This window comes from Dermacentor albipictus, chromosome 3 (assembly GCF_038994185.2).
Source record: "Dermacentor albipictus isolate Rhodes 1998 colony chromosome 3, USDA_Dalb.pri_finalv2, whole genome shotgun sequence".
Classification (NCBI taxonomy): domain Eukaryota; kingdom Metazoa; phylum Arthropoda; class Arachnida; order Ixodida; family Ixodidae; genus Dermacentor; species Dermacentor albipictus.
In genome coordinates this window covers 6,165,491-6,186,615 of record NC_091823.1, presented here as the reverse complement: position 1 = coordinate 6,186,615, position 21,125 = coordinate 6,165,491, and the positions used below count along the sequence as shown (strand labels likewise).

The window sequence follows — 21,125 nt, the reverse complement described above, 5'->3', positions numbered from 1 at the left end:
AGCCCACAGACTAGGTACGAGCACAAAATCTTAAGTTCTGCTTTACTGGGTATTGGGACTTCCACACTACAGTAGAATTTTGTTAATTTGATTTTTTGGTTAATTAAATCCTGGCCGGTGCCATGCATTCCTATATGGGCCCAACATTTTGCTATTTTGATCCTAAAATTAACTTTCACAAAATAATTAGAACTTGACCTGCCATCACGCACGTGCCTCACCCCTACGGTGATGGTAATAGCGACCCCTTTAGTGGCAGCGTCTGTCTCGGCGGAGCGTAGGAGCGTGAATGCCACTGCCCGAGTCCCATTGTAAACTGCGTTGAACACGTGTAATCTCTCACCGAAAACGCCTATTTTCAGTACTGGCCCAACAAGATTCTTAAGTAATTGACCGCTATTTACAATGATCTGATTACGGTATTTACCAGATTCTAACATGTCTTTTTTTTTAAATTGCGCCAACAATTGCCTGCTCGGTGTTGACGGATACGAATCCAAAACCACCTTTGCAACATTTGTATGTTTTATCGCATAACAAGGTTGCATTGCGACGAAGCTGACAAAAAAAAATTTGTGCCGATGCTGACTTTAGGTAACCAGCTGCCATTAAGCAACAATGTTTTTTTGTTATTGTTAAGAAATCGACTGCGTGTTTGATTTCTACTTCGTTTAGGAGCTTCAATGTCATTTACACGTTTGGCACATAAAAAGTGGGCACGCATTTGATTTGGAGGAGTGTTGGAATCGGGCAAATACTGCCAAATGAATTGGCTGTGTTTTGCAGTTTCTTTCCGCATATTGTTTCATTCAACCCGCTGGATAATCTGATTAATTTTTCCAGTTCCGTCAGAGTTGAATGAATGCAAGTTGACTGTACTATCAGCTTTTTCTAGCATATGGATGAATACACCAACATCCAGAGGTTACACAGTGCAGCAACATTTTATTACAGCCTCAGATAGTATGTTTGCATGCCACCAAAGGATTTTAACTGAGATGATGATGAAACAACGATGAGATCTGGTGAACATCAAAACCGTCTTCGTTTTGTGATGTCTGGTTTCCAGTTGATCGGGTGGGTCTCCTCAGTCTGCAATGTAAAGCATATAAACCCTTTAATGACATCATACAGAAACACGCACAAAAAGAAAAGTTTATATGTGCAAAACGCATAGAGAATAAGCAGAATCAAGGAAAAGCAAGGATATTTTGCAAGAACATTTTCGGCTATCGGGAGAGAACCCCAGGCAGAAAACTGTAAGTGAGCTTCACCCCAAGCCACCTAAGGCTTTGTTTGCAATTTGCACCGACAGCTCTCATCGCGTATGAACCATAGGTGTACATTTCGTTTGCCTTACATCCAATGTGTGACACCCCTGCAGCTGGATATTGTGCATTCATCTGTCTTTTCTGACTGTGCTTTCAAAGGAAAGCGAGTCACCTGCCAAACTTCTTCCTTATTTAGTATTTCTATTTTAGACCAACAAATGATGCTTGCTGGCTGTCATTCAGTGTTGACCGAAGACATATACCCAGAAACTTCGGACTCAATACCAAAAGTTAGCAAGAAAAAAAAAGAATGCTCTAAATTTAGAATTAAATTATGGGGTTTTACGCCCCAAAACCATGATATGATTATGAGGCATGCCACAGTGCGGGACTCCAGATAAATTTTGACCATCTGGGTTTCTTTAGTGCGCACTTAAATCTAAGTACACAGGTGTTCTTGTATTTTGCCCCTATCGAAATGTGGCCACCGTGGCAGGGATTTGATGTCGCCATCTCACACTTAGCAGTTCAACACCATAGCCACTAAGCACCACGGTGGGCAAGAAAAGCTTTTCTGGTATGTTGCCTATAAGCAAAACTTGTCAATAAAGGGTTAATGTATCATGACAAATGTTTGTTCAATATTGTAGTAAATGTACACATGCAATGCTGATGCAAGAACCCATGTAGCAGGAAAAGCAGTCTTGAGTTGTGCCACTTGAACATCACCACACCCAAAACACATAAGAACACAACTGTTGCAGTCCTTCATCCTGCAGTCGCAAGAAACCGCGATGCCCAGCTACATTTCTCAAATCTGCTTTAGCAGCTGACTTCATTAATCTGACTCTTCCCCTGCAAGTGCTTGTACAGCACGTCCCATCAAGCACACAAATTTAGGGGGGGATCAGGACATCTGGCAATCCCCCCTACCCCCCCTTGGATCCACGCATGCACATGATGTATAGTGCATGAACACAGCGTGCAGCTACGCATCTTATGGAAGGATATGCAACTCCAAATTTCACTGTCACAGTGCTAATGGCATTTTCTCTCCTGTGGCATTTTTACAATTATTTAAAGATGGTATTCTGGTGAACCAAAGCTGGCACTGCTCCCTTTTGGCACAGGTTTGGATCAATAGTTGAAAATACGCAGCCCACAGCAGGACCTGCCTAAGGACACAGAGTGGCTTCCACTACAGTTAGTAAACTATGACAATACGCACTGTTCAGTGAAATAAAAGAAAAGGCAAGCAAGAAGCAACACGTACAGCAGTATCATCTTCACGGAATATTTTCACAGTTTTGTCAGCCTCAGCGGTGATGAGGCGGCTGCCACTCTGGTCAAATCCACAGGCGAATATCCCTGCCTCGCTGTCAATGGAGCCAGGCTGAACTGGTGCTTGGAGTCGCTGGAAGTTGTAGCCAGTGCGCCAATCCCAGAAGAACAGTGTTCCGTTATCCCCTGGACATCAAGACATCATCCGCTCTATTGGTCAGGGCAGCTGAGGCCGAAAAGATTTAAACACTAGGAGTCGGCAAATATTCAAATTCAAACCAAACAGTTGCTCAATAGTGATCTGCATTTTTGTTCGTACATCAAAAATATATCCTCCACCTTTTGGTGTCTTGCTTTCACCCAAAATTTGCAAACATCGCAGAGTATTGTTTGTGTAAAATACTTGGAATTACTGTTTACCTGGTGTATCCCAACATTTAGTAGCAACAGGCTGCAGGACCAGTCTGCATCACTGAAACAACTCCATTTACCAATGGCACGATGTGCATGGGTGACAGTTGTTTTTCACCTTTTTCAGAGAAGCAAGCCAAGCAAATATGCCAACAATGTAGTGCCAAATGATATGGTAAAAAAAATAGGCCTGCTTCTAAGAGGAGACATAACATCAAAGAAAATAAAGACGTCGCAGTCGTCAATCTGGATGTTTTAATGATCTTGTCAGTGTTCTGGATGTTGGCAACGCTAAGCTTCTGCACAAACATCAACAGCTATGCACCAACTAGGCCAGCATCATACTTTCCGGTTAATATGTTTGCACTTGAAAACCCTAATAGTGATAGAGTGTGAGCAGACGGCCATAGTAGCAAAGTACCGATCCACAGGGGGTCTTCTCTGTATCTGAGAAGTCTGTTGGCGATGATGGCTTGGCTTGGTCAGACTGCAGCAGGCAAAACAATGTGTTTATTCTGTGTGTATGTTATTTATTGTTACCCTGCCTTGTATAGCATGGCAAGGTGCTGACAGGTCATCAAAATATGCAGGAGATCCTTTGCCGTAGGAGACAACTCCCCTCTGTTTCTTTTCGTAGACCTAATCGTGATTCTTTTTCCACCGAAGTCTAGGTGTATGCTTATAATGATTTTTTATAAATATAATGAAGGTATTTTTGAGCTCGATGCAACTTCATTATAATGCGGTTTGGCTGCATGTATCACTTCAGCCAAACAGAATTCCTTCACATCTTAGATGTCATGGTGCCCCTTTGATGAAATGCCTGATGAATAGAACAGTTCTGTGTGCTTAAGTGTGTCTGTCAGTGACTCTAGAGAGGAAAGTCAGGACCACAATTTAGAATTTCCATTGCAGTTAGCACAAGTTTACTGTCGGACTGTGTCCCCTACTTACCACCAGACACAAGGATGCCATCGTCATTCATGCCAAGACAGTTGACAATCGCATTGTGGCCCGAGAGATTCTGGATGAATTTCCCATCGGGGCACTTCCACTGTTTGATGTTGTCAGGACCACCAGATGCAAAGGTGTACCTGCACACAGAGACAACAGCACTGCTGCGATGACATAGTACTCATTACTTAACACTTTACTGTCTGTGCCTAAGCCCATAGATAGCCCACTCGATGGCTTCAACTTCAAATTTTGCCACGCTCGGAGTGCTTTTGGACAGCTAGCCCTATAGTCTAGCACATAAAAGGGGAACCACTTTTCTAGTTTCACTTTCATGTTCCTTTTTTTCACCACGGGTGGATTTTTAAAACCGCTTTTAACTGGAAGTGACAAGCACTTGGCGTTGATGTCACGCATAGCTGCCCTTCAGAAACGGCAAATTTCGACAGATTCTGATGGCTCTGCGTCAGAATTTTTTTATAGTGGGAGCAGCACAGATTTGGAAGATAACTGATTCATCGAACTTTAGCACGAACAGTGAAGGTGCATCAAATAGCCCTGGAACATCAACAGATGTCTGCTGGTACAATTTGTTTTCCACTCTCAACCGGTTAGACACTGCTGTGCTGAAATCTAAAGATATCCAGTGTGTCCCAAAGGCCACAGTTCTGATCTGCAGGGTGTCAACGTCATTTGGCCAGGCGTCACTTGCCAGTGGCAATGCAAAGAGTGGAGCTTTGCGCGAGAAGGCGGCCGGAAGTGGACTTTGGCATTACGCTATTATTAGGCTCTGCAGTGCCGCGCAACGGCTTGAGCACGATAGCCACTAGGGCTAACATTTCCCTTTGTATATACAGAGTTTCTACAGATAGAAAGCTTATATTTGCACGAATCTTGTATATGGCCTTTTATTGTGATAGTAGCAATTATATGGACACTCCAGGCGTATTTCTGCCGTCGCCGTTGTCGTGAAGTTCCGTATGAAGTCCAAGGGCAATAAAATCTTCGCCGCGCGCCATATGCTGTGTGTGTGAGTGAAAGCGTGCGAGGGTGTGCCAACGATTGTGGCTCAATCTAGTGCAATTGAAGGAAGAAAGCGAACTGCAAACCGGCTGTATTCTGTTGTGCAAAACGCCGTGGGGGGATGAGAGGGAAGGGGGCAACGTTGTGCTCCTGCAGCAACTGCGCATTTTGCGACCGGGCACAAGGAAAATTGACGATCGCGGCTTGATCTCACATGCCATATACGGAGGAAAGCAGGAAGGCAGCGCGGGAGGGAGGAGGAGGGCGGCTTCGACTCCTCCAACAAGTGCATAGTTTGCATGGCTACGCACGGTATTGTGCGCTGTATCTTGAAAGGGATTTGCAAATGGCCCATTGCTTTGTGTGAAATGTGGTCTCGCCGCTCTTGTGTTGAAGCGATAGACCGCATGAAGGTCACTTGGCTTGTTTCTGCTGCCGTGCTTGCTCACGCCAGCGTTTTGACAGCGAGTGTCCGTGCTCATCAAGTGTGATGTGTTCATGTTTGCTTGTAGGCGCTGACACTGTGCTTGTTAATTCAGTTAGTAAGTGACTGTTCCCAAGTTTACACGGCCGACAAAACTATTATCCTCATTTCGTATAGCTGTCTACTAATTTGCTATCACAACAGATACTTCGCCTTTCGGGTGAAACTGGAGCTTTTTGTTCAAAATTTAGATTTTGAAACTTTTTATGTTGTTTTGGTGCAAAGCAGCATCGATGTTATTACGGAGATTTCTCGTTTTCATTATACAAGTTTTCTCATTAAATATTTTTTCAAAGAATTATGAATAAATGTCTGCTGGAATATAATACAGTAAAACCTCGTTAATTCGACCCTCATTAATTTGGAAGATCCCCGGCAGGCGTATGCATTGTTTAATGCAATGAAACTCTCGTTAATTCGGACAAATTTGGCTGCACATCGGTTAATTCGGACAACTCGTGGAGCTCGGCAAGTGCGGAGCGGGGCAAATGTGCGACGCAACAGAGCAGGAACGGCGTTAGCGTTCACCAAAACGAAGCGGCGGAGTTCGCATCGCAATAGTCATCAGTGGAAATCGTATGTGAATCACACCGACGCCAGAATGCGTCGTGCCTATTTATCCCTTTAAAGCCTTTCTTCTTGCATTTGCCGCCACCCTTAGCACCGCATTGGCTGCTCGCCTTCACGACTGCATAGCTGCCACACATGATCGTGTCGATAGCAACCGCAGTTTTGTCCACAGTGGTTGTGGCAAACAGTAGTTTCATCTTTACTTAGTGCGAAGCTGTTGAGGATGAAGAGCACCATCTACATCGCGATGGAGGCGACGTGGAGACACTGGCAAAAAAATAATTGGGTTGTGCACGCGGTAGTGAAAAGTGTCTCAGAGGAAGACGCGCACCGCGGCCGCGCTGTGAAGGAAGTCGCGAGACCTTCACTGCTGCGTGCGCTAATCCGTCACGAGATGAAGATTGTAGCTCCTGCATTGCTTTGTGCAAAATAGAAACAGGATTTGCTGATTAATTCAGTAAATGAAAGCGGGGTAGTTGTCGCTATGTTGCAAGTCCCAGCATGCTGCCACTGAGTTTTCAGTGCACTGCAGGTGCTGCGTTGTTCCTGAGGTTATGCCGATGGGCTGCATCACACATTTTGCGTGATGCAGCACTTCCAATGAGCGGTAATCACTGCAATTTTTTTCAATTTCGGCGTCAATAATGGCTATTCTTGCAAGCTTCTCGGGATGCTTCCACTTCTATTTTAAATATCAAATTTTACACGGAAACATATCTCTACCTAAACTATCTTAAACTGGGCTATTTACATGACCCAAATTTTGTTTTAGTTGGCCTTCAATTTAACAGAAAGAGAAAAGTACGCACAGCCTGGGGTGAACAACGAGTGCCCGCACACTCTTCTTGTGGTGAGTGAGAGTGACCCGCGAGCGGCCAGCCACCAGGTCCCAGAGGCGGATGGTGCAGTCATGGCTGCCTGTCAGCACCTGCGGCTCGGATGACTGTGTCTGCACACTGGCCACTGTGTTGGTGTGGCCCACCAGCGAGTGGATGTTCGCCTTGGTCCGCATGTCCCACACCTGCAAGCAGTCCCTCGCACATTCAAGAGATGCGCACATTCTATAACTACCAAACATTAACCATAAACCATAACCCTAACCAGACACGTGATAGCCTCACGTGGAATGAATGAAACCACGTTTATTCCACATTAGCATGCGCCGAGGGCACTCTGATGGAATGGGAGGGGGTATTTGTTACATAGTTACGACACACGTGGCGTGTCTTACTGTATACGACAGCACGCAGTTCGAAGGTTGGAACATGAATATTTATTGCTTACGTCTCGGAGCGTATATATATATATACGAAACAGAGAGGGGGAAGGGGAAAGGGAGAACAAGGGAAAGATATCAAACGATAAAAGCATTTGCCGTCAGCGCTTGCAAGGCAGTCTGATTGCGGCTGACGTCACTTTACAACAGTATTATTGCAAAAGGGGAAGGGTGTGAACAAACTGTAGAAATACAATGTACGTGCTCAAGCTGGTGGAAAGCAAATGAGCCTGAAGTGGCAGTGTACCTAACCTTCTCAACTATCTGAAGTGCTGACAATGACCATGCCTCCCTTGATGCCCTGGGAAAAAGATATTTTTCTGCAATTGCAGAGTAGTGCTACAATGAATCCATGTGACATTATCTGCCATTATCACTCCAAAGTGCCACATCTAGGAAAAAAAAAAAAAAACATCTGCTGTGGCGAAACAGCTGAAGTGGCACACTGGGCACACATTTTATGAGCAGTATTCTTGTACTGCACCGTTACTGAGTGAATTGACAGGATCGACAGAAAAGTGCCACACCAACAAATTTTTATCACAGCAGAGATGCGTTACATGGGATATCATGTTGTACAAAAGTGATGTAGGAAAATGTAGAGATAATGTCACAAGTTCAGCCTTCCTGCTTTCAAGGAAACTACAAGGACAACCAAAAGAAGACATGCACAAATCTTTTTATCATATGGCAACAATAGATGAATATGAAAATTTCATAAATGTACAAAGTCTTGTTAATTTTATGATAATTCATTACACAACGAAGGCTTACAATTATTCAACAGAGCATGTGGGAATGTACCACTAATTGCATGATGTCTATTTGGAAAGAAAACAAGAAACTTAATTATTTGGCAAGGTCTGAGCAGCAATATCAAGAAAATACAGTAAAAGCTTGTTCATTCGAAATTTTTGATAATTCGAAGCAGCTGCCAAAGTCCTTGCAACAAGGTATTGAAAGCAATATATGCATCCGGCTAATTCACTTTGAAATTACATGTGTGCGCTGTGTCCGTTTTGACCGGCAGCGGCACGGTGGTCGTTTCCAGTCGGCGGCGGCGCCATCGGTGTGGCACTAGGTTATTATTCGGCGGCGGTGCACGGCCACTTTACATTGGCGGCGGCGTGGAAACCGAAAGCACAATTTTAACCCTTTGAGGGTCAATGACGTAAATATACGGCACCGCGAATGAAGTCCGAAATGGTCGATGCTGTATATTTGCGGTGCTGTCTGTATGTTTAAAAAGCGCGACTTCACGACTTCACGACTCCGCCCTATGCGCATGGTGTGCGAGGAGGTTACGTGGCTTGGTGCTCTCGCAGGTGGTTGCTAGGCAACGTGAGGCGGCGCACAGCTGGGCTCAGTTTTCTGGTAACGCTCCATGGCTGAACAAAGGCTTAAACAGCTCCGCTGTTCAAAATGAGAAATTCTAGCTGCCGAACGATGGCCCTGACAGCCGCCACGCATTCATATTCCAGCCTTCTATATGCGCCTCTTTCCCGTCGCCCTTCCACCCCTCCGAACAGGAATGGGCTGTGCCCACAGCTCTACGCTGCGCAACCCTACAAAACCCAAATGGACTGCGCCAAGTGCCCTACTCCCAGATTGCTCACTGGCGTCTCATTCAGTGCAGTTCTGTAAACAGCTTAATTGCTCGCATTTGTTTTTATTGGTTGCGTTGAAACTGTTCCTGGCCACGTGGTTTCCCAGCCTCATTTTGACATGAGACTCGTTTGATTCGCCGCCGAAACAGAAGATGGCTGATCCGTCCACTGTTCATCGGCAATGCACAACGTTGCTAGTGAAGAGAAGGCACACGGCTATAGATTTGGAAACTAGTGCTTCTAACCTAGTGCTTCTAACCAGCGAGGTGGTCATTGTGAACATGCTTGTATCGGATAGCAACGGCGACGATGGCAGCGATGACGTGGTATGAGGCTGCCTCACAGGAGGCCCAGCAGATGATTTAGTCGCTTCGGTGCTTCGTTTTCACAAGGAAGCCTCCGCTCACTACGTGAAGCACCTGGATGCCTTGGAGAAGGATGTCGGCAAGCTTCGCATAAAGCATGCAAGGCTGACAGACATAGGGTTTCTCGTGCAAGCCAGTGAGAAGCACATTGCAAGATGCTTGTGGCGATCTCGCCTCAGCGTTTCTTCTGGATATCTCAAGCTGACAGGCTGCTGTGGCAACCTCCTCGCACTTTTTGAAAGTCCCCTTTTGGGGCCACCAATGCGATGCCTCGGCGGAGCTTGCATATTGATTGCCACCTGAGACCCCTTTCTGCAGTTGTTAGATCAGTGCCCTTTGTTCCTTAACGCTGACAGCCGCAGCTTGTTACACGCGATCGGAGTACCCAGGAAGCAGCTAAACGAGTAAACACAATCAGCAGTCGGATAGAGGAATGTGGCGGGGAGGCGCACTGGCCTTTCTGCCATTAGTTTTCTAACAGCTTCGCCATCCCCCTATTTAAATTTTTTCATGCAAGCCAGTTATTACAATGGAATTTTCGTGGATCTTGAATATTGTTATAGGTGGGTTCCACTGTATTATGTTTCACAGCATATTGATTCACTAGCGCAGTAGAACCTAGTTGGTACAATCCCCGCTTTGTACGATTTCCCAGCACCAACATTCACGATTGAGAAAACATTGAAATGAACCAATACAGTTACATCTTTCTTTCTTTCTTTCACCGGTTAATACATTCTTTCTTTCTGCGCCAATGTTCAGTACATTGCCAAATTGCCTGTGGTTGCACGATCAATTTTTCTGGCCACGAGATGCCCAGTAAAGAAGAAAAGGCATGAGCATTACCATAATAGAAGTTCGCATAACTATAGCACAATCAACTGCTTGAATTCTAATGACGCCAACATCTGGTGCTGTCTTTCTGAGCAGACTTCCACTTGTGTAAAATACTGAAGGATGAAAAAGAGATGAGAATGCTTACCCTTGTTGTTGCATCCCGACCGCCAGTGACCAGGATGTCTATGGTAGGATGCAGAGAGAGAGCGTAGACACCACTCAAGTGGCCGTGGTAGTGTCGTATAACCTGCGAACAAGGTCAGCATAGAAGCAGTTACAGTGCTGCTTCTATATTGCAAACACTACGATTCCCTGTGCACCAAAAATTAGCCGGTTAAAGAGACCTTTCAATTATTACTATGATTTTCTTATTTGGGGAGCAGGCATTGCGTGGTGCTTGCAATTCATCTGGCCATTAGATCACCTCTACCGTTAAACCCAACAGAGTTGCTTGAATACTGTAATACAGGCACGTCTTGCAAAGCCTCTACGGTAAAGCCTTGTCGATTTCGCAGGGCCAGAATAAATTCACAAGCTACTGGCATGTCAAATTATAAATATGCCAGGAAACAGATCAATAGATCAACATGTCATTATTTAGCGAAAAAAGTCTGTTACCCTTGTTTGCACTTTACATGAAATCTGTGCAGAAACTCCAATTTTTGTTGTCTCGTGCAAATGATAAATGCTCAAAGCCTTTCGGGAGACCCTGCACAAAATTTCTACAGCATTTGTAATATTCAAATCTTTATCCTAAAGGACACTCTTTTCCTTATTATGCATGCCTCTCAACTGTTACATCGCCAGTGAGCCAGGTGACAACGATTGGCAAGAAGGTGGCAATGTAGCCTCTCGACTTTGAAGGTAGCATGTGGAAACAGTCATCCTATTTGCCAATAACTTCCACCATGCTTTTCACATCGCAAGCCTACATATGAAACAACTGCTTGCTGCAACCTCTGTCTCCACCAAAGGAAAGCAAGCATTCTCACGAGTTACTTTAAGCGTGATGATGATGCACGCTAAGCTATTAGGGTTTGGCCGGATGTTAGCAACACTTTTGCATTGCACATTCACAGTGCATGACCAAATACCTCTCAAACAAAATGGCAAGATTGAATTAAGGTAGAGTTTCACTAATTTGACTGATTAATTTCATCTCTAACTAAGGTACTGGCCAGCCCTCATACATTTTTTTATGAGCCAAGATTTTCATTCTTTCTAACCTGAAATTTGCTCTGACCATCCATTCGAACTTGACTGGTTAGCAAACACATGGTTGACTCCGATGGCGAAATCCATGATATCAAGTTTCAGCAGAGCTAGCAGACAGTGAATGTGTCGAAGACACACTATCTCCCACTGAAAACACATTTTTGCACAGCCGTAAGCAAATTTTCAATTGAAGATGGCCGCTTACAATGAATGACTTACTTTTGATGGCCACTGTTAAGCTGAGTCACCATAGTAAGCCAGTGTTTACAGCAGCAGCTGCAAAAGCCTCACTGGAAAAGTCTGCAGACTTTTCCAGTGAAAGCTTCCTAGATGTCGCCATAATGCAAAACCTATATGGCTCAAAAGCACTAGAGACAGGAGCAACACACTTGGAACCCATGCATAAGACACTGGTGTTCTTGTTCCCAGGTTGAATTTCCTTCAGAAATTCTAATACAGGAACTAGAGGGAGACTATGCACACCTTTTCTTGACAGTGCAGCTTCCTTGTGTGGCTTCCTTCCTTGTGTTGCCGGTTTTAGGTAGACTTAGGTCAACTAACTGGGCTCTTGGCCTTTTTGTTTTCTTAGGACTTGCTTTTATGTCTTGTCTGTTCCAATACAGTTGAAACTCGATTTAATGAAGTGATGACCACACTTGAATTATTTTGTTAAATCAGGCAGTTCGTAAAACCGAGAAGAAAATTTCGTGGTCCTTCGACATCTAAAATTGCAACGTAGTGACACGCAAAGGCTACCGTGGCATTGTATTTGCCATTAATCCCGCCATCTGTCACTTAAACCATGCAATAATGAAAGCAACCACCACCTCCCCTACTGAGGCGGTGTTGAGTGGGCTGTTCTGTGCCTAGGCGTTGTGTGCAGTCTCATCTAAATAAAGCAAGGCATGTGACCATGGCACCTAGATGTTTCAATGCGATAGCTTTAGAGCGCACGCTCGAAGAACCCATCCGTGTCAAAATTACAAAGAAATCGCCACTTTCTTTACTCATTCATTTCAAGAAATACCGGTACTTCGTTAAATCTAGTTTGGCCAACTTTGTTTCGTTAATTCGGGTTGATGATAACACTGAACCCTATGGGTACCTGCTGGTGAATGGAAATTTATTCATTCATACATATTTAAAACAGTGCCAAAAAACATGGACAAGGAAGGACACAGGACGAGCGCTGTCCGATGTCCTTCCTTGTCCGTGTTGTTTCGGCGCTGTTCTAAATATGAATGATCCGTACCAACTAGCTCGCACCCAAACCCTTCTGAGAAATTTATTCGTTAGGTCGGGAACTTCGTAAAACCTGGTTCTGTAAAATCGAGTTTTAACTGTATTTATTTCTGCTTTATAGTTCAGCAGTATCTCAGGTTAGGACAGGATGGAGTCCAAGTATTAACGCCATGGCTTTGCTGTTTGTCACTGCATGGTATCTGTTTGCAATTTGCCTCACTTTGCTTTTCTGGTTTTCATAATTTTTAGTTTTTAGAGAGCTTTCTAATTATGAATGTTTGGCTTTCTTCAACGAGTTTGCAAGTCTCACTCGTATGTGTTCATTATGCAAGAAAGAAGTGAGGCGTGCAGACAGCACACAAGAGTACAGAAGTGGACAACACGAACGCCGAATATCAACTGAAGGGAGCACTGAGGCGAAAAAAGAAAGAAGACACAAAACTGATCTGCGCAAGCTCAGGAATGGTAACACCACGTGTCAGTCGGGTACACCTGCCGGTCTACGTGAGAGATAACTGTTAAGGCACTTAATCTCTTCTTTATGTAAAGTAATCAAAGGCTGACTCACGCAATCACTTCCACCATTATAGATATGCCATGCCTCTATGATGAGATGTGTATCTTCATTCTTATGCCTGTACAATATCGCACATTCATCTAACTCTGGCGTACAGTTACAATCTCAGCAATGTAGCGAAAGATTAGAAGGCGATCCACCGGTTAACGACCTTTTATGTTCCATTAGCCTCTGATTGATACACCGTCTCGTTTGCCCTACGTAGAACTGGCTGCAGCTAAGGGAAATTTTATAAACCACACCCATACGACAGTCAGTAAAACTGTTGTTCTTATTGTGCTTCACTGGACAAACATCTGTTCGTTTTTTGCCCTTTACGCGCTCCTTTTTATTCTGTATGGCAGCGCATATCTCACGTATGTGTTTATTTTTCTGTCCACTTTGCATAACTTAATGCACAAACATTGCTGGGGAGCACCTGCCTTGTTGTACTCGAGGTCCCAGCACTTGACTTGCTTGTCCTCACCGCAGGAGAAGAGGTATGGCTGGCGTGGGCTGACAGCTAGGCCTCGTACGCCACTGATGTGTCCAGTCAGGGACAGCTTCAGCTTCCCTGTAGCCAGGTCCCAAATCTGCACACATGACAAGGATGGGTCCTCATGAGGAACACCAAACAATGGGCTGAACAACATTGGGGGAAGCTTCAGCTCAGGCACAACTTCAATTTCCTTATGCAAATACAGGTAAAATGCAGAAGTGTCCTCATCAGACAACCTCCCTTTGAGGTGTGTTTACCGCTGCATGCTTAAACCTGTCTGTGCTTGGTGCAATTTGGAGCAATTGAAACCAACTGGTTTTTAGAGTGCCACACCACCACTATAATTGCAGATGGCAATGTCCACAGTATAGTGTACCGAAATTGGTGTGGGGAAAAATAGAAGGAAACCTGAAGCAAACTATGCAGGTGTCCAAATTTCCCATAACCATTTTAAAATGTCTCTGTGGGTCTCACGGCAATGCCCTAAAGGATTCCAAATACAATCATGTCCAAGAACAGAGTCAACGATTGTACATAGTGAGAAGCAATGCAACAGCGTGACCATTCCTTCTTATATAGAGCTCCAATTTTCACAAATTCTAGTATTGGTACTATGCTTGAGTCATGATCTGTGCTCTCACCTTAATAATCCTGTCATTCGATCCTGTGCAGAACCACTGGTTTCCAGGCTCCACTGCAAGGCAGCGAACCCAGCCAGTGTGCCCACTGATCACCTGCAAGAAATCATGCAGGACAACAGAAGACATGAACGCTTAGGTCAAGACTGTGTATCTTGCCCCGAGTACAACTGACAGCCTACTTGAGCCAAGCAGTGAGAAAAAAACTTAGTCAGCAGAACGACGATACAGACACAGCACCATGTCCTCTTCTCTGTTCTTTCTGTCGTGTTATATTTCTCGCGCTGCCTGCCTCAAGAATGGAATACCAACCTGCCCAGCAAATCATCCTTTTAGCGTCCCAAACCACACAGTGGGCTATAAAGGACACAGTAGTGGGGTGCTCTTGACCACTTGTACTTTCATAACGGGCACGCAAAGCATGTTACAAGAGCGTTTTTGCATTCCGCCACCATTATCACATGGCTGCCACGGCCAGGATCAAACCCACAATCCTGTGATCAGCAGTAGAATGCCATAGCCAATGTGCTACCGATCATATTCACTAAAAGTTTGATAGTGCAAGGAGCCAACTACAAGAAACAATAGCATTATGCGTATAACTAGCGACAAAAAAAGAAACGAAAGAAAACAATGAAAAAGGTAATGTACATCACTATGGCAGCTACTAACACCTAAGGCAAGAGGCATTGCATAAAGACGAATAGTGGCTCAATATTAATACAAAGCATGACATGACATAAAGCAAACGAATTAGAACAGCATTGCACCCATGACTTTGAACAAGCTAATTTATATGAGTTTACAAAAGATAAAGATACAGGTACAGACTAAACTTTATCCAAGACATAAGGATAAAATCAAATACAACTTCCGCACGGTACATGTAGCTTTGTATTGTTCATAACAGACATCATAACATCCACTTCGGATTTTCCTTTGCTGAAAGAAGGTCAGAAGGGTGAAAAGTACAACCACAAAATGCATAGCTATTTCAAAGTTGCTATATTAATATCAGAAAAGCCCTTCAACAGTGCAGGAGTGCTGGAAAAGGTGAGACAGACACACTCATTACTGAGAACATGACATCTTTATTGTTGACAGCTTCAATAAACATGCAGGTTTCTACAGAAATCTGCATGGAAGTTTGCGAGAGGGTTCCTCATGTAAAAGCTGAGCTACTGCAGCCTTGGTGCCTTGGCTAGCACAGTAAAAAAGTAGGGGTATGAAAATACTCTAAATACAACCGATTTGAATTGAATATCTACTATTAATTTTTTGATATGGCGATTGTTGCGCAGTACCACATGTCGCATGTGGTGCGAAGCCCCTCGTGCTCGAAGCTGCGCAAGCGAACGTTTTACTTCGGTTTCGGTGCAAATGGAGCGCTCATGCCGGACTGTTTCTGCGAGCTCTCTCCAATGTCGGCCCAATGCAGGATCGCACACACCGCACCCGACTGCTGCAATTCGCACAAGGGCACCCCATCGGCCAGGTCCGTCTCTGTCGGTACAAGGCTCGTCCGGGTCGACAGGACCGACCGAAATGATAATGCGACGCGGACAGAGGGAACGGCAGTAAAGCAGCGCGTATACCGTTTAGTACGAAGACGGGCGAAAATTGGGCCGATTAGGCACGCGGATTGTGTTGAACACACGGTGACAAACTTCACACCACCGCTTCAAAAGTCGTCAATCCAATCCGCATGAACATTTTAGCGGCAGTCCTTCGGCGACGGCTTGAGGCCCGTTACCACATCGGCCAGAGGCGAACAGTGCCTAGGTCATTAGGCCTAATCGGCATTGCTTCGTCGAGCGTCCGCACTGAAGTTACGGTTTGATGCCGAATTGACGCAGTTGCATTCGCAGCAGTCGCGCAACACTCGGAAAGCCGACAAAACGCTTAGCAAACGAAAGCAAGTGTACGCGAGTTGTACATGGGCGCCATACTTACGAAACTGTGTTCTGTTAACTGCATCTCGAGGGTCAAGATACAATTACCAAGACATGCACTCAATCGAAACAAAGGAACGCTCCCCTTCGAGTAACACGCGGAGCTTGCACCACATGCTAAAACCTATTTAAATAGGCATTTCAACCTTTTTTGCCCTATTATGAGCAAGGCTTCCGTATGGAAGCCAAAACATATTGTTTAAGAAGTTGTAACTTGGTTGGTGTACGTCTTTCTTTGCTATGTTTCATCTCCACCAGACAGGCTTCTGTCAAACTCGATTACACTATTATGGTGCTCAAGTTTTACTTCACTACTATATATTTTCACTGCAAGCACCAGTGTTTTTTTTTAGGCTACTGAACTCGTTACTAGGCATAGAATGACATCCTCACAACTCCTCTCAACTGCTGGTCGTACCTGAATAAAATGCACACGCTTTCACGTTTCCACACTCATCCTCATGCCTCTTCTTGGAGTGCTCGGCAATAGGCCAACCAAAAAGAACTGCTTCACAAACTCCAGTACTAAAATACAGGGTGCATTTGCAGTGCACTCCTCTCACCGAAATTTGGCTGCAGTGCTCAAACAAGGGATCGTGAACAGTAACACAATATGCCTATTTTTGAGACTTCCACAAAAATGAAATGCATGTACGCTACCCTGTATAGCTTCCATGGTGGATGCCACTGAGGCTTTGGCACAGTCACTGGTTTTCGTTGAACTTGTGATAACTGTTGTTGTCCTGCGAGCACAAGAGCCTAAAAGGAGGTGGGAGAAGCATAAATAAAAAGACTAGGAAATCACACTAGCAATTGTCAACACATCACATTGAAGCAAAATGACGACATTCTTCACTACGGGGCTACCCATCCTCGTCATATATTCCCAAATTAACAAAAGTCCCCCAAAATAACTACTTATAGCAAAGCTGCCAGCCACCAAAGTCTATATATACTTATAAGCAACACTTCCTTTAAAAATGTTTGCTACTTTAACAGAGCACAATACCAAATTATTACACATTAAAGTTGGCTGAGCATTATGGCTATCTATGCAAGTGTTGGTGAAACCAAGCAACAGAAAGAAACTGTAATACAAAACCAAATCGTGAAATCTGCTACTTAAGCTTGTAACTTGTGCACAATGAATCAGTCTGCACTGGATGCAAATTAAAAGCTGTCGTACAGCTTACAGAATGAACCCAGCGCTGCCAGTTATCATAAGCAGTGTTAATTTTTTAACATATTGAAACTCTACATTGCTAATTTCTTTCGGTGACTACTTTCCACAAGCCTAACCACTGTTATGTTATCACTTGGCACAAAATGTGCCTTCATGTATCGAAACTTTCTTGAATGCTGTCATTGATGCTAGAATAAAAGAACCTTGTCTTATCTAATTGCATGTGCAAAGTAAATAGCAGTTTACATTTTAGAATGTGTGGGAGCACCAGTGATCATGCTGGAATGTACAATGAGTCATGTATAAATAGCCAACACTTTTGCTGTAGATTATATTTTGATGACCACCAACTGTGCTTGCTGCTATCGTTGTGCTTTGAGTGTTACTTGTTTTTTGGGGCACAAATTCTTCCAACAAAGAGCTAGATTTGAAACTCACAGTTAGGTACTGTGATTTTTCACCTACAACATGACAATATAATTTATTCCATGCCATGAATGAAGCTCAATGCTGCCTCAGACCCCAAGTGAAGATATTAGAAGCGTACCTGTGATGTTGGTGGTGGTGCAGCTTTCATCACTGCATAGTCATCAACACCTGGTGGTGGGGCATCATCATCGTACACAGGCAATGGCATTATGTCCATGCCCGAATACGTCAACTCTTGCAGCTTCATTTCTTTACCTAAAGGATAGAAACATGACATTTTCATTGCAGAGATTTAATCAGCAAGTGCTGCTACTAGTGGACTGTGGTAGCATCACAAATTAGTAGACGAATGTGTATACCATTGGTGCCAGAGCTTATGGGACACAGGATGATTAAATAAGCTGAAATTTCCATGACAGCCACACATACCACATAGAATAGGGGGTATATAAAATCATTTGAACAGGCTTCGTCACACATTTCAGTTACTTGGATCAAGATGGCGGGCCCCACTGCAGAAGCTAAGAAACACATTCTAAAAACTGGGATAAAGCAAGGAATGCAGGGTGCCAGCTATCTGCACTCTTAATTTCAAATACGTCCAAGGTTCAATATCTCTGTTAGGTCATATCAGAGCTGTGGTGAAGTGCACTTGCTGGATTTGGCATATCCATTATTCAGAGCTGCAGTCTGCACTAGTGCATGCTGATGAGAGAGAATACACACATGACATGGCCAAGTTGCAGAGACATCAAATGTTCTCATTAAATAGAGGGCCCACAAGATAAAAGATATATAAAATGCTGAGCTTCTGCAAAGTATCTGCAGAAAGCAAGTGTGTCAACCAACAGGATGCATACTACTAAAAATAATGAGGCAGAAAGATCACTGACAAGGAAATAAACATAAATATGCTGTTTTCCAATTCCTGGCAATCCCTTATCAGTGTTACACATACCTTCCAAGATGTGACAAAATGTATGCAAATTTATTTAATTTTCGGATACCACATGACACTGCTGCAGTAAACTTTCTCTCGTATTTCTGAATTACGTGGCACGACCATTCAGTAGCGCACACTAATGCAGCACTGACATCAAATTTCGAAACACCTGTGTCATTCAGCCCATCTGTACGACGTGTATATTGTCAACTAAACACCAAACATTAGCGTTAAAAAAAAAGACAGAAGGCTAGCACATATTTCAATTGGATTCTAACCGGTGTTGACGTGTTTGACTTAGACTGCAGCACCTTTTGAAACAGACACCCAAGTGACGTGAAGGCATCCCGCGGTGTAGGCAATGCCTACAGGAGAATGACAGACTGAGGAAATCAGGCCAGCTGCCGCCATTATCCCTCATTAAATCTGTTAGTCAGATCCGCACTGCTGTTTAAAAAGGGTAAAAGCAATGTAGCGCATAACGTGAAATGCGCACCCGTGCGTAAATTGAACAGAAGTCTTTAGCTCCAAATCATGCACAACGTTTTATGTAGCGAAAATTGAAGGACTCACTTTTTGACACTTCGTCATGGTAAGATGCTCCTGTGCGGTGCCCTTCTGTGTTATGTCTGTACGTTTGTGGGTTTGACTTTACAAGGTGCATCACAAGGCCATATTCGTCTTTCGTCTTGACAGTCATCTTGAGTTTCTCACTGAAATAAATGGGGCAAAATTCATTTGCGCCAACTTCTTGTTGGCCGACATGAGGTACGTGCGCAATTTCGCAAATACTACGTCACAACATAAGACCAGACAGAGCCTTGCATGAGTGTTTCAGTATGACCACTCACCATGTATCATCTTGCGGTGGAGGGTTCGCTTGGTCAGACAGGAACATGTCATGCGTGCGTTTCAGAGACCGGAACACGAGAGTGTGGACAGAGTGCTTTTGAACGTCCTGCAAGAGCAAAGGAAACAGACATGCACAGCAGAGAGCGCCTAAAAACAACTGTGCACACTCTTATGGAAAAGCCATGCGAAAACAGTCTCGAACATTGTGAACTAAAGGTACGCAAGATAAGCCGCAATACGAGGACATTGCCCGTGCGCTTCTTACCTCCATGCTTAAGAACAATTATCACAACGATATGCGTTCACCGCTGACGTTTGTGTATTAAACCATTCAAATGGTTTAATACACCTACGATCCTGCTACGGTCCTGCGCTCCTCTTCATAAAATGTTATTGCATTGTGGCTATGTCATAGGATTGTACTGGATTAAGTTGCAGCATAGTTGCCAGATGCCATTATTTTGGCGCACCGTTCATTGTCAATACATGGTGTCCAACATATACAGTTTCATTGCAGTGAAGTAAAATATATTCTAGTTCACTATAGTTTCATACATGGTTTCATACGATGCTTACGAGAGGGGACTCTGGCGCTGCGATCGTTAGAAGAATGTGAAGATATCTGCTCAGTGGTAGATCTGGATAAAGTTTCCCATAGAGTAAGTATCCTAGGAAACTCTATGGTGTTTCTAACGTTGCCTCTGGACATGGAGGAAGGACCTCAACGTGCCTCTGGATGAAGTGTACTACTATATGTACTAGACAATGGTCGAGTGCATCCTTCCTTCATGGTCGAATGGGATCATGGAGGAGTGGGACCAACGTTTTTAGATCTTCTAATAACGTTGAGTGGGACGAACGGCGCTGCGTGCGGAAAAATTTTGCTAGAGGCAAAAAGTAGCGATACTCTCCTCCACTCGCGCTTTCCTCGTCGATATCCCCTCCCGGCCGGCTGTGCGCTCTGCGCACTGCACGCTGAGAAGGCCACCATGCGGGCGCCAGCCCTATCGTTGGCTGGCGCCTGCGAACGCGCCTAACTATTCTTTTTTACGGTCTATTACAAAATAAAAACGCGAAAAAGTGGTGGGACACGCTTGACCCTCCCATGAGCCCCTTTAATCATCTTCTCGTTTGCGCAATGAAAGTGTGAATGTTCCAAAAGGACTTCTGGCGCTTCACTGTCTCCCTTTCTTCTGTCCCTTTTCCAGAAATGTATTTTGCGCCACAAAGTATACCTAGGAAAGTGTGAATGCTTGCGGCATGAACAATACAGAGCTTTAGAATAGGGGCCTGTTAGGGCTGGCATCTGGCACCACGTGCAGAAAGGAATTTCAACCGACCGTCTCACCCTGTCTCGTTGAAATGAGGCGTGACTTCGCCTGCTATTGTTGGCATGCGCACCTCGTGCACAAAGAACTTCTTCTCACCCGACCTTCTTCCACCAGGCGTCGTCGAAATGAAGAGTGACTTCCTAATTCGCCATGACCATTTCGAGTGTCTGCCGGAAGGCCCGCAGTGTACAAGCCTCTTTTGTGTG

The 21,125-nt window shown here is 44.4% G+C and overlaps 1 protein-coding gene across 1 annotated transcript; it reads right to left on the bottom strand.

Moving 5' to 3' along the window:
* Positions 1-925: 925 nt before the first annotated feature.
* Tango4 (transport and golgi organization 4) lies at positions 926-20,012 on the bottom strand. The gene is made up of 12 exons (XM_065454310.2): positions 19,854-20,012; positions 19,588-19,694; positions 19,310-19,449; positions 17,912-18,048; positions 16,842-16,940; positions 14,233-14,325; positions 13,536-13,685; positions 10,225-10,326; positions 6,804-7,015; positions 3,918-4,057; positions 2,545-2,738; positions 926-1,092 (listed from the first exon to the last, which is right to left on the bottom strand). The coding sequence occupies exons 1-12, from the start codon at positions 19,857-19,859 to the stop codon at positions 1,033-1,035; spliced, it is 1,440 nt and encodes a 479-aa protein (XP_065310382.2). The 5' UTR covers positions 19,860-20,012; the 3' UTR covers positions 926-1,032.
* Positions 20,013-21,125: the final 1,113 nt, after the last annotated feature.